At 37.6% G+C, this 25,479-nt stretch overlaps 7 protein-coding genes and 1 non-coding gene across 10 annotated transcripts; 4 read left to right on the forward strand and 4 right to left on the reverse strand.

Annotated features, from left to right (window-relative positions):
• Positions 1 to 2,660: 2,660 nt before the first annotated feature.
• LOC18024136 lies at positions 2,661 to 3,919 on the reverse strand. Its single transcript, XM_006407083.2, has 2 exons — positions 3,570 to 3,919; positions 2,661 to 3,013 (listed from the first exon to the last, which is right to left on the reverse strand). The coding sequence occupies exons 1-2, from the start codon at positions 3,917 to 3,919 to the stop codon at positions 2,704 to 2,706; spliced, it is 660 nt and encodes a 219-aa protein (XP_006407146.1). The 3' UTR covers positions 2,661 to 2,703.
• A 1,263-nt stretch (positions 3,920 to 5,182) lies between these two features.
• LOC18024137 (DNA-directed RNA polymerase I subunit rpa49) lies at positions 5,183 to 7,152 on the forward strand. Its single transcript, XM_006407084.2, has 4 exons — positions 5,183 to 5,712; positions 5,838 to 5,975; positions 6,101 to 6,415; positions 6,571 to 7,152. Exons 1-4 carry the CDS (start codon positions 5,263 to 5,265, stop codon positions 6,976 to 6,978), a joined length of 1,311 nt encoding a protein of 436 aa, XP_006407147.1. The 5' UTR covers positions 5,183 to 5,262; the 3' UTR covers positions 6,979 to 7,152.
• Positions 7,153 to 7,205: 53 nt separating this feature from the next.
• Positions 7,206 to 11,548, reverse strand: LOC18024138 (dihydrolipoyllysine-residue acetyltransferase component 2 of pyruvate dehydrogenase complex, mitochondrial). Its single transcript, XM_006407085.2, has 19 exons — positions 11,286 to 11,548; positions 10,766 to 10,859; positions 10,511 to 10,560; positions 10,328 to 10,413; positions 10,184 to 10,224; positions 9,884 to 9,939; positions 9,721 to 9,795; positions 9,543 to 9,635; positions 9,209 to 9,448; positions 9,049 to 9,121; positions 8,834 to 8,934; positions 8,604 to 8,689; positions 8,455 to 8,530; positions 8,296 to 8,363; positions 8,144 to 8,210; positions 7,960 to 8,055; positions 7,777 to 7,879; positions 7,587 to 7,682; positions 7,206 to 7,502 (listed from the first exon to the last, which is right to left on the reverse strand). Exons 1-19 carry the CDS (start codon positions 11,322 to 11,324, stop codon positions 7,432 to 7,434), a joined length of 1,611 nt encoding a protein of 536 aa, XP_006407148.1. The 5' UTR covers positions 11,325 to 11,548; the 3' UTR covers positions 7,206 to 7,431.
• A 648-nt stretch (positions 11,549 to 12,196) lies between these two features.
• On the forward strand, positions 12,197 to 14,972 carry LOC18024139 (eukaryotic initiation factor 4A-1). 2 transcript variants are annotated; one of them, XR_002900770.1, is made up of 6 exons: positions 12,197 to 12,421; positions 13,100 to 13,169; positions 13,273 to 13,376; positions 13,476 to 13,906; positions 14,029 to 14,718; positions 14,791 to 14,972. XR_002900770.1 is itself a non-coding variant. In XM_024159412.1 (6 exons), the coding sequence occupies exons 2-6, from the start codon at positions 13,102 to 13,104 to the stop codon at positions 14,734 to 14,736; spliced, it is 1,239 nt and encodes a 412-aa protein (XP_024015180.1). In that variant the 5' UTR covers positions 12,197 to 12,421; positions 13,100 to 13,101; the 3' UTR covers positions 14,737 to 14,972. The 2 variants fall into 2 exon arrangements, 1 of the variants encoding a protein (XP_024015180.1); XM_024159412.1 differs by having other exon boundaries at positions 14,029 to 14,646; positions 14,719 to 14,972.
• On the forward strand, positions 12,879 to 13,001 carry LOC112089035. Its single transcript, XR_002900847.1, has one exon. It is a non-coding gene; the product is annotated as a small nucleolar RNA snoR98 (small nucleolar RNA).
• An 897-nt stretch (positions 14,973 to 15,869) lies between the features above and the next one.
• Positions 15,870 to 16,376, forward strand: LOC18024140. Its single transcript, XM_006407087.2, has one exon. The coding sequence runs from the start codon at positions 15,935 to 15,937 to the stop codon at positions 16,256 to 16,258; it is 324 nt and encodes a 107-aa protein (XP_006407150.1). The 5' UTR covers positions 15,870 to 15,934; the 3' UTR covers positions 16,259 to 16,376.
• Positions 16,377 to 16,501: 125 nt separating this feature from the next.
• On the reverse strand, positions 16,502 to 22,083 carry LOC18024141 (probable phospholipid-transporting ATPase 7). 2 transcript variants are annotated; one of them, XM_024159798.1, is made up of 12 exons: positions 21,779 to 22,083; positions 21,577 to 21,708; positions 19,473 to 21,418; positions 19,278 to 19,388; positions 18,917 to 19,193; positions 18,741 to 18,829; positions 18,548 to 18,635; positions 18,250 to 18,459; positions 18,039 to 18,164; positions 17,856 to 17,954; positions 17,569 to 17,760; positions 16,502 to 17,483 (listed from the first exon to the last, which is right to left on the reverse strand). In XM_024159798.1, the coding sequence occupies exons 3-12, from the start codon at positions 21,299 to 21,301 to the stop codon at positions 16,767 to 16,769; spliced, it is 3,738 nt and encodes a 1,245-aa protein (XP_024015566.1). In that variant the 5' UTR covers positions 21,302 to 21,418; positions 21,577 to 21,708; positions 21,779 to 22,083; the 3' UTR covers positions 16,502 to 16,766. The 2 variants fall into 2 exon arrangements, with proteins under 2 accessions (XP_024015566.1, XP_006407151.1); XM_006407088.2 differs by lacking the exon at positions 21,577 to 21,708.
• Positions 22,084 to 22,472: 389 nt separating this feature from the next.
• LOC18024142 (EPIDERMAL PATTERNING FACTOR-like protein 3) lies at positions 22,473 to 23,397 on the reverse strand. The gene is made up of 2 exons (XM_006407089.2): positions 23,260 to 23,397; positions 22,473 to 22,723 (listed from the first exon to the last, which is right to left on the reverse strand). Exons 1-2 carry the CDS (start codon positions 23,375 to 23,377, stop codon positions 22,473 to 22,475), a joined length of 369 nt encoding a protein of 122 aa, XP_006407152.1. The 5' UTR covers positions 23,378 to 23,397.
• Between the last annotated feature and the right edge of the window lie 2,082 nt (positions 23,398 to 25,479).

The raw sequence follows: 25,479 nt of genomic DNA on the forward strand, positions 1-25,479 counted from the left end.
AACAATATATAAATAAATATATATATATATATATATCATAAGAGGACAAGAGCTTTTAAGGAGTTTTGCCATGTAGTGTAAAATCAAAACAACATTAAAATATCCAATATTGTAAATGTTAAAATAGATAAAATGTAAGGGAAGAAGGAGAGTGTGGTCCTATAAAGACTGGCAAATCTGAAGGGACTCAGGCCCAGTGTTCCTGTTGCTTCTTCTGCAGCACTTGATGCTCCTGTCTCTCTGACTACTCTTTCCTCTCTTCTCAATCTTCTTCAATATTACCCCTTTTTTTATTATTTTGAATTTATACACCTATAACCATTTGTATTTTTTTTTCTTAAAAGTGCATTGATTTTTGGGAATCTTTTTTTTTTCAACCTTTGAGCAGATGCCTTTTTTTTAATTTCAGCTGTATCCCAATACTCCATGGCCTAAAAATGAGTGCCGTTTCCTTTTTAATGAGCTCAATTTTTTTTTAATTTAAAATTCAGTGAGCCCTGCCTGGTATTACTGTCTAAGACAGTAGAAAATCAGATACATGAAAACAACTGATAGATATGTTGAAAAAAACAGAATTGACGAGTATTTATTAATAGAATTCGGAATGAGCTTCTTGTATCACTGCACAAAATCTCTGACTGGGGAAGAAAGAACCAAACTTTTTTAACTAAAGATACATAAATATTTACGGTTTGCGCTGCGTTACTAACAAAAAAAAAGTAAAGCTTACATTTCATATTTTTTTGTCAACGTTATAGCTTTCACATGGTGATATATAGAAAGAAATGTGGTCTTCTACTCTTCTTATTTCTAAAGGTGGCAAAATGGTAATTAAGAAAGAAAGAAAAGGGTGTTTAGATGATAAATAGAGAGCAGGGAAGAGACCATTGGATAAAGAAGGGGACTAGGTTTGTTTGGTTGCAAGTGAAGTGAAAGTACTTTTGTTCTTTTTAAAAATTGTTAGATATTTTGTCGTTTTTATTAAATATTTTTTTTGGGCATTAGTAATAGGAATAAGAAAGAAGAGAAAGGCATGTGAAGAATCAGAAATATACAGAGAGGGTTGGGTTCATTAACTGCAGAGAAAAAAAAAAGAAGGAAAAAAAAGAGAGTAAGACTGTTCACTACTCTGTTTGTTTCTCTGTCTCTTTTCACATGCTCTGTCCTTTTCTCTCCTTTTTTTGAAGCCCCCTAGATCTTTCTTCTTACACACCTACAATCTACCATTCTATACATACTCACATACTTACATATATGAATATATTATATATACACAATTCACACATACATCAACTTGATCAATGCATGATCCATTATTTTCGTTCTCTTCTTTTTGTGTTCTAAATAATTATGAGAATATAGTTTGATTCGATTACAAACAAAAAATGTTCAATTGCTGAATAGTATACGTAGAGAATATAAGAAAATGATTATTTACAGCCAAAATTTGAACGAGGAAGTTGATATTATGTATGACTTGGCGGAATTGATAAATATAATTCACGATTCTTCAAACTCAATAATTAGTATACAATCATATAACAATTCAAACAATTAACCATCATCATACTTAAACACTTTTCAAACTAAAATATGTATAGGTTGTTGGAGTTTAATTATCAATAGCTTGTACTAATGTTGTCGTTGTTTTAGCAACTAGAATGGAATTAAAATCAACTGCAGCATAATACATATTTGAAAATGATATGCATGTATATATGTAGAGATGTAAATGGTATCTAAAACATATAGAGCTTTTGGAGGGGTTGGTCAAAGTGATGATCATGATGTGAACAAGGTAGAGAAAGAAGGTGGAAAGACCTTTGGACTAAGGGATATTTCCATTTTAGAGCATATTTTTCCATTTTAGTCATTCTTATGCATCATCATCATCTTTTCTTCTTCTTTTTTCCCTCTCACTTTGTTTTTATTATGTTTTGTTTTTAACAAATAAAAATGAAATTGGAGGGTTATGGATGTGATATATCATATATATATATATATGTATATAGGAGATGAATGGTATTGGTAGGTAAGGGAGATATTATAGAGCAAGAGACCTACCTCCTTCTCTCCCTTTGACTCACTTTTTCCCATTCCCTTTCTTTATAGGCCTCTAGGGCTCTTTACAAATTATCTATTTTGCTATTTACTAAACAAAAATTATAATATACTTTTGATCAATCTAATCACTTAAAATATCAATGATTTACCAGTGTAAAGACATTCATACATTTATATGTTACGAATTCCGGATATTAATCTCTCGCATTAACGAAATACTTATCATTTTTTTTTGTAAACCGTTCTCATTAAAGAAAGTCGATAAAGTTGTTGTTTCCATTTTCATCCCCGTTTGTGATTTTTTTTTTTTGTTAAAAGAAATTATTATTTTCTTTCTTAGAGCTTTTGACTATTATAACATTCATTTAGAGAAGGCTTACGCTGCAGCGGTAAAATAATGATTTCGTTAACTAGACTACGTAATAGATAATCACTCAATGCGTTTGTCATGGTTCACATAGAAAATTATTAACCAATCAAATGTAGTATAGTATTTAAACAATACAAACCCCATACAGTAAAGTGATCAACCTTAAACCTTATGATAATCGACATGGGAGACTTTTATTCTAGTGATCACATTGAAAACACCATAATTCATTTCATACATGGGTTCGAGCCACCGTTTCCTCCTCTTCGTTAATGGGCAGGAGATGGACCAATGGCAGCAGCCGTGGAGGGGACAAATGGCAGCAGTCGTGGAGGAGACCGTCGTCGACGTGGAGGACAACAACATATGTAACAAATAAGCCAGCCTAAAAACCGAACTAGTTGGCTCACGAGTATTATAACAGGAAATACAATCCAAAATCCCAAATAAATCGTTAGTATATACTTGATTATTTGATCATCAGACTGAACCAGTGCGACGGCAAAGAAAAACGCCGCCGAGATACAAAGAACCGCTACTACCATAAACGTTACTAGAATCGCCATTATCATCTGGTTCCTATATAACAAATTATATCGTCAGATTTTTAATGTTATTTTTAATCATAAAACCAAACAGTTGTCGACACAAAAAAAAACCATACTTTGCTTACTTAAAATTTCAGAGTTTCGGAATAAACAATATTACGATTTATGAAATCGATTTATTATAGGGTCATTGTCCCTTGACACTTGGTCCAATCAAATAATGACGACGCAATACTTTTAGTTTTTACTAATCAGACCGGCTTTTTTTTAGTTAATCTAAGTCAGCAATTGGACCGATACAATCATAATGTATTATATTTAATTAAATAAAAGTCAACAACTTGATCTCGTCGTCCATTTGTCGATAATCATATTAGTAGTAGTTAATATCTAAAACAAATTTGATTCTTTATAAACTGCTCAATATTTGAGTACCATCTTATAACTTAGAGCACTGACACAATTTATCTAAAGAACTCGGTAATAACTGATTATATACATATGTTAGTACACCTTATTATAACTAAGTTATCTACGAGTAATGATAATACATATGACGTTGCATATATAAGATTTGTTACAAATACCTGAGCCGTAAACCACTGATGACGAGTAGGATGAGACTCATTGAAGCAGAAAACGAAATCGTACTGCTAATAACCATTCCAAGATATAGTCCACGTTTCGAACTCTCGTGCTCGAATACCGAAGTTCCCGCTTTTGCCTTACAATTTCGATCTCCAGATGAACAATTATCACTCTCCCATACGCCACCTGGAGGACTAACCATAACTTGAAAGCTCATACCAGCTATAACCGTCGCTGCAACCATTAGATTTCCTCTGGTTTTTTCTAACCAGTCGCCTTGACGGTTCAGATACTTTACGAACCACTCCGATGATTCTTCGTATCGATCTTCTCCACCGTTGATCTCCATGATTCAATTCAAATGAATGTTTTAGAGAGAGTTTTTGTTTCTTGGTTTTATATATACGTTTAACTTTTCTTTTTGTCAAGCTTATAAAGGAAAATATGATGAGATTTGTATTTTCAGGAATAGAGATAGAAAGTTCTGTTTTGATTAAGAAATGAATTAAAGTCTTTATTTGAAACCATTTCTTTTTGTTGATCACAGGATTAGAGAAATATCTACTCAGACTATTTTTTGATCGGGTCAACGATATTGACATTAGAGAAGTCGTTGGGTATTTTTGTTTGTTTGTAAACAGAGTACTAGGTTTCTGCCTTTCTGGTGTAGAATACTAATTAATGTACAACATAAAATTTGACTTGATATGTTTGCTTTTTTTTTTCTTCTTTCACATCTGTCTTTAACTTCGTATTATTATGCGTCTAATGATTCTTAAGGTGATGAATGCTTTGTAATATATAGATTGGTTTTGGTATGCATGAGGTTCGAGTCTTCGAGATACTTGAAATAGAATAGCACTAGTAGCAAACATAAGGTAGAACATGATATCAATTTTGAAACAGTGGAAGGATATTTTATTTTCTTTGTCAAACACGTAATATTGTAGTTCGTGGAAAATAATAAAGTCCCATCAACCATGGTTATCGAACCGTTTAATACCAGTCAAAACCAAATATCATATTCCATTCAAATACTGCACATGTTGATGATTACCACAATAAATATGATGCTTTTACCGGCCACAAAAAAAGAAGATAGTAGATGAATCCTTGCATGCCACAGAAAATATGGGTTTACGTTACTAAAAAAAACCCTATACTATCCATTGATTGTTCCATAATTCAGGCCAAGTCTGCATGCGTTTATAAATTGAGAAAATAGTGTTGTGACGCTCCAAGTAAATATTTACATTTGTTCCAAATTAAAACGTGGTCTAAAACATCCTGGAATGTTTTGAAAAAACAAATACAATCCTTACTCCTTAGTAAGGGATCGTGGAAGGTTAGACTTAGATCAATGTAAATTGGGATCTTCACACAAAGCGTGTCGTTTATAATGAACTACGCGTTGTTTGATCCTTTTCCTTAAGAAAAAAAGTCAGAGCTTTAGATAGCGAGACGTCGTTTAATAACGGATGGGGGACTTTTCAATAGGATTAAACCTCAGGATAAAAAAGTAAAAACCAAACTACGTGAGGGTTTTATTTGAGTCGGCCAATTATAAGGGTTTGTTTTGCAAATTTCCCAAACAAACTCGACCAAATTAGGGTTTATCTCAGTTCCGTTCCAATATCATCACTAGTACATTGTTGAAGTTTCGTTAGCGACTGAATATCTTGCTCTTCGACCATGGCGGACGAACACCAGAACGACTATATGGACGAGGAAGAGGGGTTCAAGACACCACAAGCTTCCGAAAAGAAGAAGAAGATGAAGAAGAAGAAGAAGACAACAAGCGAAACAGAGAATCACGACGAAGGCGAGACAATGGAGATTAATGTCAAAGAAATCTCCGAGAAGCCAGACAGAGTCCCTCCGATTGTGGCTTATTTCGCGTCAGGATACGATCCTTGTGCGCAATCCGGCGAGAGAGAATCTCCGACTGTTACGGTTTACAGGAACAAGCTGGAGTCGAAGAAGAGGCTTCAGGTCGTGGTAAGCCCGCCTGGCAAAAGCGTGGAGTTCGTGGGATCGAATTATACTGGCGAGCAAGCGGCTAGACAGACTTGTGTGTATAAACTAGGTGTCCTTGATAAAGAGACTCAAACATTGAGAATTCTTCCGATTGCTCATAATAAGGTTGATTTCTTCGAATTCTTCTGTGACCTGGTTTTGATTTCAGCTTAGCTCTAGTGATTAGAAATGATTATGATTCAGAATTGGTTTGTGTCATTGAGAATCTAGATTTGGGTTTTACTGGGCAGATATTCAGATTGGAGCCAAGAGTTAAAACTAAAGAAACAGCCGATTCAGAAGCTTCGGAAATCACGGTCCTCCCGGGACGTAGGGAGAGACTAGCCGAGCTTGACCACGAGTTTGGAACCAAAAAAGCTATTAATCAGGTAACGCCACTCTTACTCTACAGTTTCAGTCATATGTGAAGCTGCAATATTCATAGAATTAATGTAGTCTCACTTGAGAGGATTGTTTTGTCTAAATGATATTGTGTGTGTGTGTCTATATGCAGGAGAAGAAGAGGCGTGCCAGAAATCTAGGAAATGATCCTGATGCTCAGAAGTCCGATGAGGATAAACTTGACAAAGTAGATGTTAACCAAAGTGCTCTTGAAAGCACCGCTTCTATGGTTGCACGCAACATTCCTCCTCATGATGCCTCTGCGACGAATCCGAGAGAAGCGTATCCTATAGAAAAGATCATCGAAAGCGGAGAATGGGTCTTTCTTCAAGATATTTACAAGCTTTTAGGACAGGAACCCAGAGCACCAACCGATGCTTATCCCGTATTCGTCCGCAACAGATTGTACAGGTTGGATGATATCAAGGTAACATTTCGATCCTTTTCTTGTAACACTTGAATATCATCTTGGCTTGGAAGCACTGTATGCTTACTCTGATCCAAAAAGAGATTTTGAACTTGTGGATAGTCATTTACAGGTCAGTTTGTTTATGCATTGATTTCATTTTGGTCTAATTGCAGGACGATGCTGAGAAGCAGTCGGTTTGTGGTGTCTTATCGTTCCTTACACATCTGGTTAAGTTCAAGGACATGAATTCAATGGATGGTTTCGATTCAGCTAAAAACCACAAGTTTCCGCCGATCGTCCGACAGAAATGCAAGACCTTGTTCAAGGATTCTGACTCAACCAGGATACCTGTTGACAAGATCAACCTTCTGATAAGCTACGTTCTTGTGCTCACCCTTCACGTGGATAAGTTCAAGACTGACCCAGAAGACATAGCCAAGGATCTTAGGATGAGCTCATTCGATCTGAGGAAGCATTTTGAGAACCTCGGTTGCAAATTCTCGCGTGAGAAGTCAACCTTTCTTGCGACCTTACCGGTCCCTCTCAAGTTCCAGCAGATTACTCGGAGGAGGAAACGATAGATCCCGGCTCTAACCCATGGCGAGTCGGTCGACCGCTCTGGACCCAGTTTTTTTTTTTTAAATGTTCTAAAATTTTGATAAACAAAGCCATGATTTATTATCCTTTTTTTTGTTTAAACAGCAAACCATTAATCTATTGTATTATTTTGTCTAAATTTATATTGCATTCTGAAATATCACATATTTAAGAGCCTTTCGACATTGTTGATTATGATGCCAACCCGTGATGAAACCAAATATCCTGTTAACAGTAAAGTTGTTGGAACTGTTGGATTCCAGATTTTATTTGAGACAAAAATCTGTCAACTCAATGTAAAGAATAGCAAAATAAGCAATTTTGAAAGGCGTGCCCAGGGCTAAAGGGATCAATCTGGTAGAAACTGTCTGAACCTGAGATTTAATGTCACTCTTATGAGCTTAGCTTTGATGTGTGTGTATGTGTGTGTGTGGATTTTAGAGCAACATAGATTCTGGGGTCTCGATGTAGCCCTTGAATGCTTTCAACCATTCAGCTCCAATCGCACCTGCACAAGGACGACGAATTACTATTAGACGTTTTCCATTAGATGATAATGATAAAAGCATAGGGAATGCAGGTAATTGTGTACCATCTATTACGCGGTGGTCACAGCTAAGTGTTACAGACATGTAAGAGGCAACGTTGAATTGGTCAGGGCCACTACCAGCAACAACTCTCTTTTCAGCTGTTTTGAGAATCAGAACACAAACAATACAATCAGTTAAGGGGAAGAAACTTCAGTGGATGGAGTGTGTGTGTGTGCGTGAGTAGGGCTTTACCGGATCCGATTGCTAGAATAGCAGCTTGAGGTGGATTAATGACGGCACAGAATTGTTTGATGCCAAAAGGTCCTCCCAAGTTGGAGACTGTGAATGTTCCTCCCTGTAAAAAGAAACAGTTTGGGCTGATCTGCTTTCGGAGAAGCATTATTTTAGTGAGAAGTGACCAATTTTAAATCTAACCACATAATCTTCAGGCTTCAAGCTGTTTTCTTTCGCTTTCTGAGCCAAGAATCGAACCTCTTCTCCAATTGTGGACAGTCCTTTCTTGTCCGCGTCCTGGAATAAAGCAATTTGATGAAGTGGGTTTTTTAAGAGATCTGAAGTTTCTGCAGAGAGATATTAACTATATTTAGTCTTCGCGCACCTTTACAACAGGAACGTAAAGCCCGTTTTCTGTTTGTACTGCGACATTGATGTTCACATTGCTAAATCTGTTCATAAAGAGGGGGAAAAGAACCAATAAATTAGAGAATTTACAAAGTTATCATGAGCCTCTGAAGCAGCAAATACACTTACTGGCGAATGTATTCGTCTGTCCATGAACTATTGCACTGAGGAACTTTCCGTAAAGCCAATGCAGCAGCCTGCAATTTCGAATAAGAAAAGATTTCACAATGGAGGACAGAGAAGGAGATTTGATTTGGCTTTGCTTTGAGAAACACAGGTTCATCGTACCTTAATAACAAGATCATTTACAGATATCCGTTTCCCGCCGGAAGCCTCTTGAAATGAATTCAGTTGACTCCTAAGACTGCATAAAAAAATGGCTGTGTTTAGCATCCATTGACCGGATCAAAATACATCATCTGAAACGTAATGCTTACCCCATCATTTTGTCAACACATGTATCCACGGTCAAGTAGTAGTGAGGAATAGTTTGCTTTGAGAATGCCAAACGTGAGGCTGTGACCTGTCAAAATCATACAATAAACAGATTTCAGAATCCTTGAATAGGGGAGATTTGGCTTATATAGTACGAAACAGAGAGATATGGGGTCCAAGTTATCCAGAAATCCAACAAGCAATCAATATAAAAGGTTGTATAGATATTTGCCTTTCGTATCTGAGTGTGAGGGATATCAACATAGTCCAAAGCTGGAACCTTCGAATCTGTGAGCTTGGAAGGCTTGGCAGTAGTTTCTTTACCGCGTGAAGCTGTACCACAGGAAGATGTATTAGGACAAAGAGATTGTGTAAATTCTGTTAATAGAGACAAGAAAGTCCCGGAGATAAATGTAATGAGAGAGAAGAGCCAAGGAGTTATGTTACCTAGGAACTCTTCGACATCAGCCTTCACTATTCGTCCTTCAGGGCCTGTGCCATTGATGCTTGAGAGAGGTACCTAATGATTTAGAGGGAAATGTAGGAGATAATTAAGAGCATGGAGATTAAGCACAATAGCTTTAGAAGTATAATTTTGGAGACTAACACTATTATCTTCAGCCAACTTTTTTGCAAGAGGACTAGCAAAGATACGATCTTCTGAAGGAGCTGAGCTTGGCTTGGAAGTCTTGGCTTCAGGAGCACTGGCTGGCTTCTCGACCTTCTCTTCCTTTGGTGGGGACGGAGCTGGTTTTTCTTCAGGGGCAGCAGGACCAGTATCAGATGAAGGGGTGTAATCTTTGAACTTTTCAATATCTTCTTCTTCTTCAACTGTGATAGCAATCACCTAGTCGGACAAAAACACAGGAGAATCTATAAATGATTCTACAAATGACAACGAAGATAATAAACACGTCTCCAAAGGCCAGATATTTTCATACCTCCCCAACTTGAATTTCTTTTGCACCCTCCTCCTTTACTATCTTGGCGAGATAACCCTCTTCCATGCATTCCATTTCGACGGTTGCTTTGTCCTAAAAATATATAGCTTGATATTAATGTTATATTCCTGGCATGATAGTAAAAACAAAGAAGAGTTTCAACTTCAAGTAACATTACAGTTTCAACTTCACAAAGCACTTCACCAGGAGCGACTTTATCACCTTCTTTCTTCAGCCACTTGGCAATGTTACCCTAAAGTTTGGACATATAGCTTTAGTAAAAATATAAAGTAATTTTTATCCATGTAAATATTAGTAAGGAGGCACTCGGGGGTTCATGCCTCAGTCATTGTTGGCGAGAGCGAAGGCATTCCGATCTCTTGATGAGGAGGAAGATCTGATAAAATTTTCATAATAGAAATTCTGTGATAAACATGTTATACGTCGTTATCCAAATACATAGCTAGCATATACAAGACATGACGTTTTTCCTACGAATGGTACGAAAAAAGACCTGGCAAGACTAAAATCAGAAAATTGTTTTTCTCTACAGAAATTATCATTGCGGACAAAGATGTATAATAAGAGCAAGCAGGAAGTTACAAGAGTAAAAAATAAAGTCTGGATGAAGAGTTAATTACCTGAGCTGGATGAAAATCCTCTTACTGATCGCATCTGGGAGCTGATATGCAACAAAAGAAGCTTACAGTTAGGATAGACTTATGTATTCAAGCAGGCTGCAAGAAGAATGCATTTTGGCATATGTTTTTTAGATGAATACCTACCTTGTACATTCTCTGAAAAACGTTGGCCCCGTCATAGTGCTGCTTAGTTTTGTGCTCATTGCTGAGATACCACTAGGCATTGGTACCTAAAAAGAATACAGTTAATGACATTACGACTAAAAAATACAGACGAATCATGCTATAAGACATGATGAGAAAGGAAACTGAACAGCAGGGGCTTACATTCGAAATCCTTTCTACCACGGAGTAATTCAGGCGAGTCTTGAGCATATCTGAAGACCAAAACAGAAAATGCTGAAGCAACAAGCATACACTCAAAACATATTAATATTCAGTTTATCAATCCCATGGTCAAGATCGTTATCATGTTCTTCGATGTGAATGTCAAATCTTGTTTCCGAAACAATCTAAAAGAAATGACGAAGAAACTAGTTTACATTCATTATCAGATGAGCTGAGGAAAGCAATGACATTTACCTTCTCTTCCAGTGAGAGAGGTTTGTGTACAGTTGGAGAAAGCGCGGGCGGACACAGCGTGCTCACGACGCAGTAAAGTGGAAACATGTTTCAACTGTCAAATTACACAATTTACAGATATTGATATTTGAGCAACTGAGAAATTACTCTGCTGTAAAAGTAGAGACTTTCTGCTAGCTATTCATCATCCCCACAAAAGCATGGAGGAATGTACAGTTAACACCACAATTGCCAATCATAAAAGCGAAAAGCTACTGACATTAATTGAACACAACCCTCTCTCATCAAAAATAACTCAAACATGTACAAATGAGTTCACTAAAGCTCTAAATGACCATGATTCGTTAAAAGAAAATCAAATGAAGAGTCTATCGGATTCGAACAAAACCCAGAAAATCACCAGGAAGAAGAAAAAGCTATATAATTCAGATTGGCAGAGAAACACAAAGATCACGAAACATGATCGACGGAAAAAAACCGATCAAAAAGGCATAGAAAATGAAAATGAGGAAACAGAAACCTTCTTGGAATGATTGATGATACGGGAAGCGTAAGCCATTGTTTTTGCAATCGGAACTGCTTCAGCCGATCCGAAATTCGCAATTAGATGGGAAGGGACTTAGTGAAAAAAATAAAATGGTGGGACTGTTTTAGGGTTTGTTCCTTTCTTTTTCAGAGACAGCAAAAATATCAGAGATCGAGATTGATAATATCGTCGATATTTGACTTGTGAAATTTTAATTTTTTCAGTTCGAAATTCATTCTTTTTCGACTTCTCTCTGATTTATTCTCTGAGCTTTTGCGCCTCACCAAAAGACAGCGATCATCAGGTGCATCTAATGAACGGCAGGGATTAGTCCGATTTTAAAAAGTAAGCTCTACTATTAATGGGCCTCCTCCTAGGCCCATTTCTAAGTTAAAAATTTTCTTTAAATTCGTGTTTGATTTGCAGGTTTGGGGAAAGAAACGGTTTCAGTGAGCGAGGAAGAAGACTGAATCTGTTGCAACAATTCCATGTACAACAAATTCAAGAAGAGGTGTTGTTCGTAAAGATATTTTCTGCTAATACTTTCACTTCTGTATTCTCCTAGATTGTAAATCCCGAATAACTTCTTTGTTAAGAAAAAGGTTGTTGGAAAAGACAAAAACATTCCAAGAGAAAATTAATTAATGAAGAATGTTTGCTTTTCTGGTCACAAAATAATGTAGTACATATTGTTCCTAATTTTTTTTCACTAGATAATCTTTTCATCGATTGAAAGTTTTTTTTGTTCTCAATTTGCCAAAATTGTTAAAAATTGAGTTAAGACAAGAACTAGTCTAGGAAAATCCTTGTCCGACCCAAAAAAGTTAATGAAAGATTACATAGGGGTAAAACCGGAATTCCTAAAAAGAATAGGAGAAGATTTCCGATCGAGAAAACCCTAACACGTCTCGTTAAAAACAAAAAAAGAGGAGTATATAAAAGATAGTATCGCGTTTGCCCTCTGCCTCTTTCCGATTTCTTCAGTCTCTCTTTTAAGCCTCAATCTTCGCTCTCGCTCGCTCTTTTCTCTCCCTTCGCGGTTTAGATCGGATTTTGGGAGATTCAGGCTCCCTAAGTTAACAAAAAAGCACTCTACTTTCAGCTACCAATCTCTTTCGACTTTGCTCCAGGTTTGCATCGGATTTGTCTCTCTTTTCTCGATTCCTGTGATTGTCGATGCCTTTGTATGCTTTTTTATTTTTTTTTCCAATCATTGATTGGGTTTGGGTGTTTTATTCGATAGATGTGGTAAAGTTTAAAAATTTCTGCGATTTACAATCTGAAAAGTGAAAACTTCTCCGCCGATACTCTTAGATCGCGTTACTTTTGAATCTCTCTATTAGATTCTGGGTTGATGATGACGAATATTTATTTAGGATCTATCTATCACTTAAAAGTGGCAATTTTTCCTACTGGTTTTGTAGAATTTGTAACCAATAGGTTCCGTTTGGAAGACTCAAGTTTTTGTAGGCTCTCTCAATAGAACAGGGTCCTACTCAAGCTAAGGTGTTTTTTTGTTTGTTTGACCTTAGACTCACTGTGTATCTGTATTTAAGACTATAAATTGGAGAAATTAGGTTGAGTGGTGTCTACAATATTGGATAACCATGTGCCTTTTTAAAACATTCTCTCCGAACATCATCGGAGACAGATATTAATGCTTATTTTCCTCTCTTGATGGACTACGAGTTTGGCTATTCTGTCACATTCATTCTCTGCAATAATCTTCCCGCGAGATCAAGTTGTCTTTTTTCTTCTTTTTCCATACGTTTCTTTTATCCCTTATTGTTGTTGTTCTGTGTATGTAGTCATGGCAGGATCTGCACCAGAAGGCACACAGTTTGATGCACGTCAGTTCGACCAAAAGCTAAACGAAGTGTGAGTTTTCTGTTTCTTTTTTCATCGCTTTTCGTTCTTGAGTTTTGCTCTTTTCCACACGGATGTTTATACCCTAGTTACTAATTGTATTGTATGGATACAGACTTGAAGGACAAGATGAGTTCTTCACCTCTTATGATGAGGTTCACGAGAGCTTTGACGCCATGGGTCTCCAAGAGAACCTTCTGAGGGGGATCTATGCTTATGGTACGTGCAGAAGACCTTGAGAAAGCTTTCTTTTTGTGATCTATGTCTCTCTCTTTTTGAAACCCCAGCTAATGTGGGCTTTTGTGTCTGTAATAACAGGTTTTGAGAAGCCTTCTGCTATTCAGCAAAGAGGAATCGTCCCCTTTTGCAAAGGTCTCGATGTGATCCAACAGGCTCAGTCTGGGACAGGGAAAACCGCAACTTTCTGCTCTGGTGTCTTGCAGCAGCTAGACTTCACCCTCGTCCAGTGCCAAGCTCTGGTTTTAGCTCCAACTAGAGAGCTCGCTCAGCAAATCGAGAAGGTCATGAGGGCCCTCGGTGATTACCTTGGTGTCAAGGTTCATGCCTGTGTTGGTGGAACCAGTGTCCGTGAGGATCAGCGCATCCTCCAAGCTGGTGTCCATGTAGTTGTTGGAACTCCAGGACGTGTCTTTGACATGTTGAAGAGGCAATCCCTCCGTGCTGACCACATCAAGATGTTTGTTCTTGATGAAGCTGATGAAATGCTCTCCCGTGGTTTCAAGGACCAGGTTTGTCTCTATCTATATCTCCCAGGAGGAGTGTCAAATCCATTTGCCATTATGGCCATATTAAAACTCATGATGATCTAAGTACTGGTTTTTTTTGTTGATGTTGGGATTTTTTTTTTCAGATTTATGACATATTCCAGCTTCTCCCACCAAAGATCCAAGTGGGTGTGTTCTCAGCAACAATGCCACCGGAAGCTCTTGAGATCACAAGGAAGTTCATGAGCAAGCCAGTGAGAATCCTGGTGAAGCGTGACGAGCTGACCCTTGAAGGTATCAAGCAGTTCTACGTCAACGTCGAGAAGGAGGAGTGGAAGCTCGAGACGCTTTGTGATCTCTACGAGACGCTTGCAATCACTCAGAGCGTCATCTTCGTGAACACTAGGCGAAAGGTTGATTGGCTCACAGACAAAATGAGAGGACGTGACCACACGGTGTCAGCGACTCACGGAGACATGGACCAGAACACGAGAGACGTCATCATGAGAGAGTTCAGGTCGGGATCGTCGCGTGTGCTCATCACAACTGATCTCTTGGCTCGTGGAATCGATGTGCAGCAAGTGTCTCTGGTTATCAACTACGATCTGCCGACACAGCCGGAGAATTACCTCCACCGTATCGGAAGAAGTGGAAGGTTTGGGAGGAAAGGTGTGGCGATCAACTTCGTGACACGAGACGACGAGAGGATGCTGTTTGATATTCAGAAGTTCTATAATGTTGTTGTTGAAGAGCTTCCTTCCAACGTTGCGGATCTGCTTTGAAGAGCCAAGTGCCATCCATCTCAATCCAATTGCTGCTATTCTTCTTGCTTAAAGGTTGCGGATCTGCTTTGAAGAGCCAAGTGCCATCCATCTCAATCCAATTGCTGCTATTCTTCTTGCTTAAAGGATCCCATCCTCCCTTGGTCTAACACCCAGTTTTTTTTTTTGGTTTTTAATGTTTTAAAAATTTGTTAAAAAAAGCCTATGATCTATTATCTTTTTTTTTTTGGGTTAAAGAACAAACCTTTTGATTATCTATTATTATCTAAACTTATTTTGCATTCTAAACTATCCCATATTTAATACTTCTTTTATTTTTTTATCACTTGATCTTTCTGTAAGTTAACATATTAGAGAATCGTCTTAAAAAAAAATTATCATTAAAAATATAAACTATGAAAACAAAATGAATTTTAACTGTTCACCAAGAAGTAACAAAGAAGTAACTATGACGTTAAGACTTTATTTGTCTAATTCACGCGTGGATTATGCAGTAATGCCTTTTCTTCTGTCTTTTTACATCTTTCTTTTAATTTCGAGATCGTATTTTAGTTTACAAATAATGTTATTTGGCCCTACTAGAAATATAAACTTCTAACTTTTTGAAAATAATATTTTATTTCTCTGAAACAGATATGTATATAAATTTCCTAGGGGCTAATGTAATAATGTTCATTATAAGTTTAGTCAAGCCCACCGCCGACAAAGGTTGCTCGGCTTTATATATTTCAAATGAAATTATTGGTCTGAAAAGTTCCGCATAGTTTTTTTTTTTCTTTTTGTCGTCCCGCATAGTTTTCTTCAAGAAAACACGAAGCGAGTTTTTATTACATTTATTAAAGAAATGAATTCAAATTATCTCTTCAATTTATTTCCTGTGAGAAATTTGGTTTGGACAAATCCACGTGCCTATTAGAAATAGTTGGGAAAGCTTCACATCCACACAAACCAAACCACGGCAAGCATAGAAAACAAACATGATTAGTCTAATGAATTAATACCAAATTTACGTATTTACGTTTTCTCTATTTGTAAGTTGTATAGCAATTTTAACGTCAAAAAAATTGTTTTGCGTTTAAAAGAAAAAAACATAAGTGGGTCCTTGACCAACTCCACATGAATTTCCAAAAATGAAGCCTTTTATTATTTGATAAAGAAAAAATCATTTCGTAAATTTCCTTTTATAACTTTTTACAGACAAAATCCATTAAACAAAAACAGAGAAGACTATTAGTTCGTCAGACAAAAACTCAAACCCAAGGAGCCGGTCATGGAGAATTATTACAAAGAAATGGAACCACCAGCCGCCGCCGCACCTGGAAACCGCCGAGACGCAGCTGCGGTGAGAGGATACACCGCAAGTTTCGACGATTCAACCGCCGATCAGACGAACGATTACCAGATGAAGATAAAGAAAAGCAAAAGCGTTCCAAACGCGGATCGTGCGGCATCTAGAAGCTGGAGTTTCAGCGATCCGGAATCGCGGAGGAAGAGAAGAGTCGCTGGCTATAAGGTTTACTCCGTCGAACAGAAGATGAAGGGATCCATTAGAAAGAGCTTCAAATGGTTCAAAGACATTATCGGTATTTCTTGAAATATTCTCCATCACTTTCTTTCTTAATATATACATATATAAATACTATATGTAAAGAAAAACCAATCGATGGATCTCTTCGTGCTGAGTATTTAAATATCGAATTATCTTTCTCTTGCAATGATATCAGGCAATATATATATATATATATATATATAGACTTCCCTTTGAATGAGACAGAGATAATGAATGAAAGCAGTTTCCATACCTACCTGTGAATATGACCATACTTCGATTCTTCAGTTACATCAAAAACATTACTTTCTTCCAAAAACTACATATAAGAATGATGAACTCACTAATTCAATTTTCTTTTCTTTTTTTCGATTTTCTTTCTTTAGTATACACACACACAAACTCGCACAAATACAAATTTCTTTCCTCACTTTCTTTGTTTCCTATTATCTTCAATCCCAATACTCTCTTTGTTCTGCTTCCTCCAACTTAACGGATTTTCCTCGAGAATGAGGAAGTCAGAAGGAGAAAGCAAAAAAAAAAACTTACTGGATCAACTATGATGTGTGGTGGACGTTGTATCACTTGATGCTGAGGCGCTCGTACCGCTCATACCGCTCATAACGCTCAAAATAGAGTGTTTTCTCTGGAGCCTCTCTCTCAGCTGGCGGATCTTGGCATCAACCCGAGCCGTGACTCCAATCTTCGTCTTCTCTCTAGCCTTGGATCTCTCTCTCGTCCACATACGCTCGTCCTGGACGTCAATCCTGAAATGCTTGATCTCTTGAATTATGTGATGGTCCAGAGGATTTAACAATCTCTGGAACGAAATGTGAGCCAAGTAAGGAAGTGTTGTAGCGGCTATGACCAGCAGTGAGGTGAGCCAGAATATTGGTGCAGGTGCTAGGGTTTCGACAAGCATGTGGAAGATGTTGCCTGAGATTTTTGGAGGTAACATGCCAAAGAGAGCAAGGAAGATGTACCAGGTGAAGATACTTCCCCAGATCAAGGCGTGTTGGATCCAAGTGAAATGACTCATCGTTAAAGCAATCTGTACATTCACTGCCCAGATGATGCAAGTAAACATTGCGGTTCCCATTGCGTCCATGTCTGCTGTTTGGCCATTGGAAGAGAAAGATTGGACATGGAAGATGCCAAGGTTGAGGCTGAAGATGACTACGGATGCGTAGACTCCATTTCCCATCCACCCGATGATTCTGTACCAGTCGAAGAACAGGTTCTTGGGGCCTTGCTGGTACAATGCAGGGAACTAGAGAGAGAGAGAGAAATGTAAGATTAGAAGAAGGGTTTGGAATTTAAATTGGAGAGGTTTAACTGAATGGAGAGGAGTAAACCTGTAAGCAAACTTCTGAAGACACGTCTTGCTCGAAAACTCCGAGGGAGATGACGGGGAGAGAAGTGAGAATAACGTTGAACAGCAACAAGTAGGAGTCGTTGTATATAGCTTGACCAGAAAACCCGGTGAAAGCCTCGAAGTAGAAGAGAGTTAGACCAAACGTTATGTTCTTGTAGAAGAAGTAACAGATCTGTCAGAAAAGTATATGAGTCAGGTTGGTATCTTGTTTAAATGGGTAACGATGAAATCGCCTGTGTAATAGTTATTTGAATCACAGATAGTTACCATCTGGGCTATTCTTTTGTAGCACCAGTGCCCGTGGACAACAAGTAGTCTCTCTAGAAATCGAAACTGGGCTATGGAGAAGTCGCTCGCCATTACAGCCTGCAAAAAAAAAAAACAATGGATTTGCAATCAGAAACAGACCAATATGAGTCTCGTTGTATGGACAAAGGAGAGTGTGATTACCTGCATGCCTTCAACGCCACTGATACCTACACCTATATCGGCTTCTTGAATCATTCCAACATCATTTGCACCATCACCAATTGCCAAGGTTGTCTTTCCTGTTCCTTCTTTTGCTAGTCTCGTTACCTAGAAAACCAAGATAAGTATAAAATAAGTGATTTCCATCGAAAATAAGAAGATATCATTAGGAATTGTGGTGAATTAATCTTACAAGTGCTTTCTGCTTGGGAGAGACACGACAACATATCACTGAAGCACAGTCAACTGCCAGGGCAAGAAACTGATACTTAATGCCATCCTCCAAAGCATATGTAAGTGTCTTCCCATCAATGATCAAAGCAAACGCTGCATGTGGATCTTTCTCTAGTTTGATCATCTGTGAAGCATTTATGATCTGCATCAAAATGCTCTCTCTAGCAGCCTGGCCATTAACAACAACAAAACGAGTTTTCACATCAAATGCTATGAAGCAGTAATGTAGGTTTTTGTAATATCAGCCTAATACATACAGCTTCGGGGTCTTGGGGTGATTCCTCTTCATTTCTAAGTGCTATGGATATCTGTTTCATACCCTGGCGCAGTAAACTGCAGGCATATCTGCATTTGGAAAAACAAAGAATTTACTTCATTTAGTATCAATTATAAAAAAACCTCCCATTTTCGGGGCCGTGGTGTTATCAGCAGCATAGAAGAACAACATACCCTATGTTGATTGCTGTCTCCATCTTATCTCCTGTCAAAACCCATATCTTGAGACCAGCTTGGGCAAGTTTATCTATGCATTGAGGGACCTGAAACGAACAATAAACACTAAGCTGAAAAAAATGTTCAAAATTTCGCGTCTTGGTGAGAATCACAACTAAACTTCCACTGCATACCCCTTTCTGCAGTTTGTCTTCCACTGCAGTTGCACCGACAAGAATCAGTTCCTTCTCCATCATATCAGATACTTTTTCGAGCATTTCATCTCTATCAGCTCCAACTGAAGTTTTGGCTTTGTGAAATTCACTGTTCCAGACCGAATACTCAGTCTCATCCAGCTTTCTATAACTGAGCGCCAACGTGCGTAAACCTGCTTCACCGTATCCATTCAAATGCTTGGAAGTGGCTTCTAGATAAGTTTTACCATTCTTGGATAAGCGGTCAAAAATGATGCTGCAAAATTTTAAGATAAAGCATTGAACTTTACTTCAGAAGAACTGATATGCATATGGAAGTGCTAGAAGTTATGCAGCCAACCTGTCAGCACCTTTACAGAGTAGAAAAATCTGCCCTTTTTCATCACGGACGATAACAGACATTCTTTTTCTCTTGCTAGTAAAGTCCAAAACATTTAAGACTTTGTATTCTCTGTAAAATATCCGGCATGTAGTTAGATATATGTTCACTGAGACAGAAAGAAATAAGTGAGAATATTTACAGTTACAATCACACCTTTCAACTGGTTGGCCTGAAAATCGTTCACTAATAAACACACTTGATTGAGTTCTTTTAGTAAACTCAAAACCAAACTCCCCAGCGGCAACAAGGAAGGCAACTTCGTCAGGAGACTCTGCTTCATAAGTACATTTTCCTGTATCTTCATCCACTTCGGGAATAGCAGTGTGACAAACAGCCAGTATGCGCAGAAACATCAAAATGTCATCTGAATTGGGTTCATATAACCAGTTTCCACTCATGAGACGTTGATCCTCAAAACTAAACCCCTTGACACCAGTGGACTGCGTCTGATCTCTTTCGTCAGTAGCAGTGATTACAGTCTCCAACTCAATATCTGATGATGTCTTGCTGGGCATCTTAGCATACCCATGCATCCTTCCTCTAGTCCTTGGAAGGTCGGTCGTTTCTTCACCTTGCTCCTCGTCGAGGTCTATTGCCATCTGCTTTGCAGCAGCTAGTTCTACTTCACTGGCGCGAACACCATAAGAAGTACCCGCAATGGAGCATTTCAGAAAATCCATCTGGTTACATGTCAAAGTTCCTGTTTTATCGGATAGGATTGTGTCAACCTGTCCCAGCTCTTCATTCAAATTTGATGTGCGTGCTTGCGCTGGAGTCCCGCTCTCGCTATCATACATATGCAAGTCTTGGTTTATGAAAGTTGCCTGCAGAACTTTTACGAGCTCGATGGAAACATACAGTGAGATGGGAATCAAGTACCCATAAAGCAAGACAGCAGTGATCAGATGGACAACCCAAGCGTGAAAAGGATTTCTTGGATTTGTTAAGCGCTCGGGCTTGTCTGGTCGTAAGTACCACCAATCTCCCATATGCATTTTTGTCATCACTGCAAAACCCAGTGAGCTGATGAAGGAGACGAGCACAAGGAGTGCAAAAAGAGTGTATATGATGTAATCCATTCTCTTTTCAATTCGGCTTCGTTTTGAAGGGGATTTTGTTGAATTCTGCATGACTTTTGTGTCATGGCCGGTAAATATCACCACCCCATAGACATAAGACGTGTTCCTGAGCTTTGAGTCTCTCAAGAGAATCTGGCTAGGATCAAGCGGATAAACCTGACCATCATATTCAAGATTTCCAACAAAAGTATACAGGTTGGGATTTGGATCTTCACATTTGATAGTTCCGGAGAAACTCTGGAAAGCATCATCCCGTTCCAAAGGCAGAGTAACATCCAGACATCTCTTTACTTTTAAGTTGGTTTCGCCATCTAAGTTCATCGTCTCCACATAACAGATCCCATCCTCGTAACTTGATGACAATAAGAGCAAATCAGCTGGGAAAAACTGATCCTTCTCCACCTTTACTACATCCCCGACACGGATTTTCTTCCACTTCCTACGACCAAACTCGCCATCCCCTCTGTGAACAATGGCTTTCCTCGAATTCACTTCCACGTCCTGCATAAACCGGCGCCAATCCTCCAAGGCCTCCTTACCCATGCTAAGCCCGACCACAAAAATCAATGGCGCGATCATACTCCATTTGTTGAATGGGGAGAGAGGAAACACAGAGAGAATCGCTGCTACGAGGAAGTAGAAATTGGCAACACGATGGAATTGCTCGTACAAGCATTTGGGTAAGAAAGTGATGAGGTTATACCTAGTTGTGGACACATAGTTTGAAGTGTACCTAAGGACTTTAGCAAGGTGCATATGAGGCTGGTTACAGTGAACGATTCTCGTGTATCCAGGTCCATTTATGATATGAGGTCCTTGATCTTCTAAAGTTTTTGGCCTAAGGCATCTGAAGGTGTAAAAATGGCTTTTCCGGATTCTTGATCTTATTCTGCGACGCCCCATTTTCTCAAAGCTTCCACCTCAACGCACGAGAGACAATTTAGCAGCAGCTGAAGTAACACGAAGAACTCTTTTACCAATGATGTGAGATTAGCTCCCGTGGTTCAGAGGCCCTCGCCACTGTGAAATCAAACGAAATCAAGAAAACATTTCAGCTTACGTGACCTAAAATGTCCATCACCACAAACAATTGAGTCCTTGAAAAACCGCAAAATTCATCGCATTTAGGTTCATCTCCGTTAACCGGAATCAAAAATATTCGATAAACGATCACACACCATAATCAATCGAGGACCTAAAATCATCTCCTACTAAGAAATTCCGAATTCGACGCGCGTCAAATCACCAGCATTCCCCAAGAAAACCCCAAAGCTTGCAACACAAGACAACGGAAACCCCTTGAATGTGACCTAAATCCCAAAATCCGTGGAGTAAATTATCAACAAAGGAGCATCAAATCAAGTTTCGAGCGAGAATTACCTTGAATCGGGAGGCTCGTTCATCAAGAAACTCGTAAACCCGAACACCGATTACGACACCAAACAAAAAAAAGAAAAAAAAAAGCTGATCTACGGCGAAAAAAAAAATGCAACAGAAGAGAATGGACGGAGAAGGAAAGGCTCTTCTCGTGTTCTCACTTTCTCTCTCTCTTTGAGGAAGAAGAAAGATCCAAAGAGAAAATAATCTCTCTCTCTCTCTCTCTCTATCTCCCTCACACTCTCTCCGACTGCAACTCAAAAAACCCAACGCAGCAATTTCCGTTTGCCTTTCTTCTCTCTCTCTCTCTACTATTCAGCTTCCTATTTTTGTACATTAAAGAAAATTACCGATTTTCTCTCTCTTTTATTAGTGTTTTTAGTTAAAACGAAAACCATTAATGAATTTATTGAATTACTGACTTGTATTGGCAATAACAAAATGGTTGTTTAGTTATATTGACAAAGGAATTACCTGGCACAAAGTTGATTTCTTGTTACCTTTAGCTGAAATGGTATGTGATAAGTAAATTGGTGTTTTGTTTTGTTTTAAATCATTTTGACGCTTCATTTAAAATAGCTCGAAAATAGTTACTACAAGCCTACATTAGTGATGATAATAATCTAAGAGAGAGACATATTGTATGTGAATTAATATTGTGTCTAATTATAGACTAACAAAGAGAATGGTTAAGTAATTAAGGGGCACAATGGCATCTCCAACCCTCAGGCTGGTAATTAGCATAGTGAGGAGAGAGGTGAGGAACTGAAGAAATGGTAGGAACTTGGATTGCTTCACATGGCTCACATCCATAGCATTTCTTCTCACAACTTGGTGGCTTTGATCCTATTCTTCTTCCTTTCTCCATCTCTTCTCTTTCCTTGTTCTCGCTTGGCTTCAATATGGGCCTCATAGACTTGTGTTCTGCAGCCTGTGGGCTACTTCTCTCTGCAGGCCCAATAGTAACTACTATTAAGAAAAAAAAAATATATATATATATATATATATATGTATGTATAAAGTATTTCAAGTTTCCACTAATAAGAACATAATACTCTACATTTTATATGCTTCTTTTTTTTGCTCTAAGAAGAAAACACAAGAACACAGAGACAGTTATCATCTACCTTTTTTGTTGTCTGATCTGTAATATTCATTTTCACATCTATATAGTAAAGAAAAAGTAATATTCATTTTCACACTATAATTATTTTCTTACCGTTAATCACACGAATATTTGGGACCACGGCAGTCTAAAATAGTCACTAGCTATTACAACTTCGAGTCCTTAATTTGCTCAAAACTAGAAAAAGGACATCACAAATTCAACATAATCTTGTTTTGCAGATAGAAACTAAACAGATAAATTTTTCTTCACATCAACATATCTACATATCCGCCTATCACTATTTACCTTCATACATATATAGTAAGGGTATGACCGTATGAGTAATTACTAATCTCAGAAGAAATGAAAACTAAACCTGGATGAAAAGAAACTTGATTGGAATCAATATGCCTGCTTGTTGCGTAAACCCAGCTCGCTATTTGTATCATAACCATTATAACTACATAACAGTTTCTTATTTCTCTCACTCGCATGATGATGATGATGAACTGATGATGATGACTACAATGATCAATGATGTATATAGAGGCTTGAAGAAGATAAAGAAGATAAAGAAGAAGAAGAGTGAGAAGAAGCTTGTGGGTTTTAGAGGACTTTAGGCCTAATGCCTACAACATAGGAGAGGTTGTTGCTTATGGAACAAGTGAAGTTATTTTTTTTACCATATCTATCAAGTCTTGCCTTTTCTTTTGATTAAAAAAGCAAACCGATTAACTTATGAGCAATTTCTCTTTTTTTCTCAAAATTTCGAATTTTTGGGATTTTACAACTCATTAATTGAATATTTTTTCTGACTAGTGACACGTCTCAGTACATGAAAGTAAATATTCGAATCAGAGATCAGAGGAGAACAGATAAGAAATGCGAGAGAGAGAGAGAGAGAGAGAGAGAGAGAGAGAGAGAGAGAGAGAGAGAGAGAGAGAGAGAGAGAGAGAGAGAGAGAGAGAGAAAGAGAGATAGAGAGTGATGTACGAGATGGTCCATTCATCAGAACAATGCTATTGATGGGATGAAAAAAAAAAATCAGAACAAAGCTATTATGTAATTCTACCAACAACAAAAAACGAATACAACTGATATAACAAATAATATTCCTTTTATGCATTATCTTTCGATCCTTTTTTTCTCTTTCTTTTTTGCATGGACTGCAGAGCCATTCTTCAGCTCAATGGCCTCCTTTCCTTTAAGAGCAATAAAAGAAATAAACTAGTAGAAGGGTCTCATTTATGAAAAGTCATCCTTTTTATCCACTTTTTCTGATAAATACCCACAAATCCTTCACATTACAGGTACATCGTATATATATTGAGTCTTTTGACCACACAAAAATATGATATATCATATATGTACCGTATATATATATATATATGTACTTCGCATTGCATGATATAGGTACCTGTGTATATATGAATATATCATATATGTACTTCACATTACATATGTGTAGGAATGTCGTCTGCATTGAGAAAATTGATTCTTTTAATTGATACTGACTCCATCCTTCCGTATCGAAACATGACACTTAATTTGGAAGAAAGTGAACTTTGAATATGTACCGTCTATTTTGCATATCAATCAGATTACTCCTTTTTTTTAATTACGCTAATCAAATCAAATTCGATTTTCTAAACATGACTTACAAAGTGAAGTGTTTAATACGTTATGTACTTATATACGTGTTATTTCTAAACTGATAATATCCGTGTTCAGTGACAGTGTTATTTACATGCACTAAGCGTACGTATACATGGAAAGAGGCTTGGTGGTGTCAGCTCGAATAAATGAATGGAAATGGACACATCATATTTCTAATTTTAGAATATGGTCCGAGAAATTTTCATAAAATTGACTGATCAATTAATTTCTAGTTTTAGTTAACGCCAAGCTCACACGGAGTCTGAAGGCTCCTCTGAAAAGGAATCGTATCAGTCAAATTTTTATTTCACAGTTTTAGCAGTTTCTTTACATCAAGTAAAATCAAATATTCTTCCTACCTTTTTTCCTACTTCCTACAAACTTGTTTTCCGTCGTAAAACAAATTTGATTGGCATCTACCAGATTTGAATATCGTCCAACGAGTAAAATGAATAAAGAAAGCTGTTTAAAAGTACTCACATTTGACTTTGGCAACAAAGATTACTTACGTTTGACTCGATTCAAACATTTTATCTAACGAGTATTATTGATTATTTGTTATATGCAAAAAGGAAAAAAACCTGATTGGCTATGAACTGTCAAGTGTACTGGATAGCACCTGGAAATAGCTGTGTTAATGTCACTGTGATTTGATTAGTCATTGCCAGAAATTAATGAAATTTACTTTTATTCTTCTTTTGTTTTTGGTTTAATGGCGTTTTATTCTTATTGGCTCCCAGTAAAATGTGATAAATTTTCATTGTAAGTACAGAATAAATACTCTTAAAATATATAGAATAAGAAAATATCGGACCAAGATGAACTAAATTTATGGTTTAAAAGTCCGCAATACATTTGATCATGATTCCTGATATGCCTACGTAACGAAGAAGTTAATTCTTTAATTTATGATATAATTTTTCAAAAAATAAGATTGAAT

This window comes from Eutrema salsugineum, unplaced genomic scaffold (genome assembly GCF_000478725.1).
Source record: "Eutrema salsugineum unplaced genomic scaffold, Eutsalg1_0 scaffold_13, whole genome shotgun sequence".
Taxonomy (NCBI): Eukaryota; Viridiplantae; Streptophyta; class Magnoliopsida; order Brassicales; family Brassicaceae; genus Eutrema; species Eutrema salsugineum.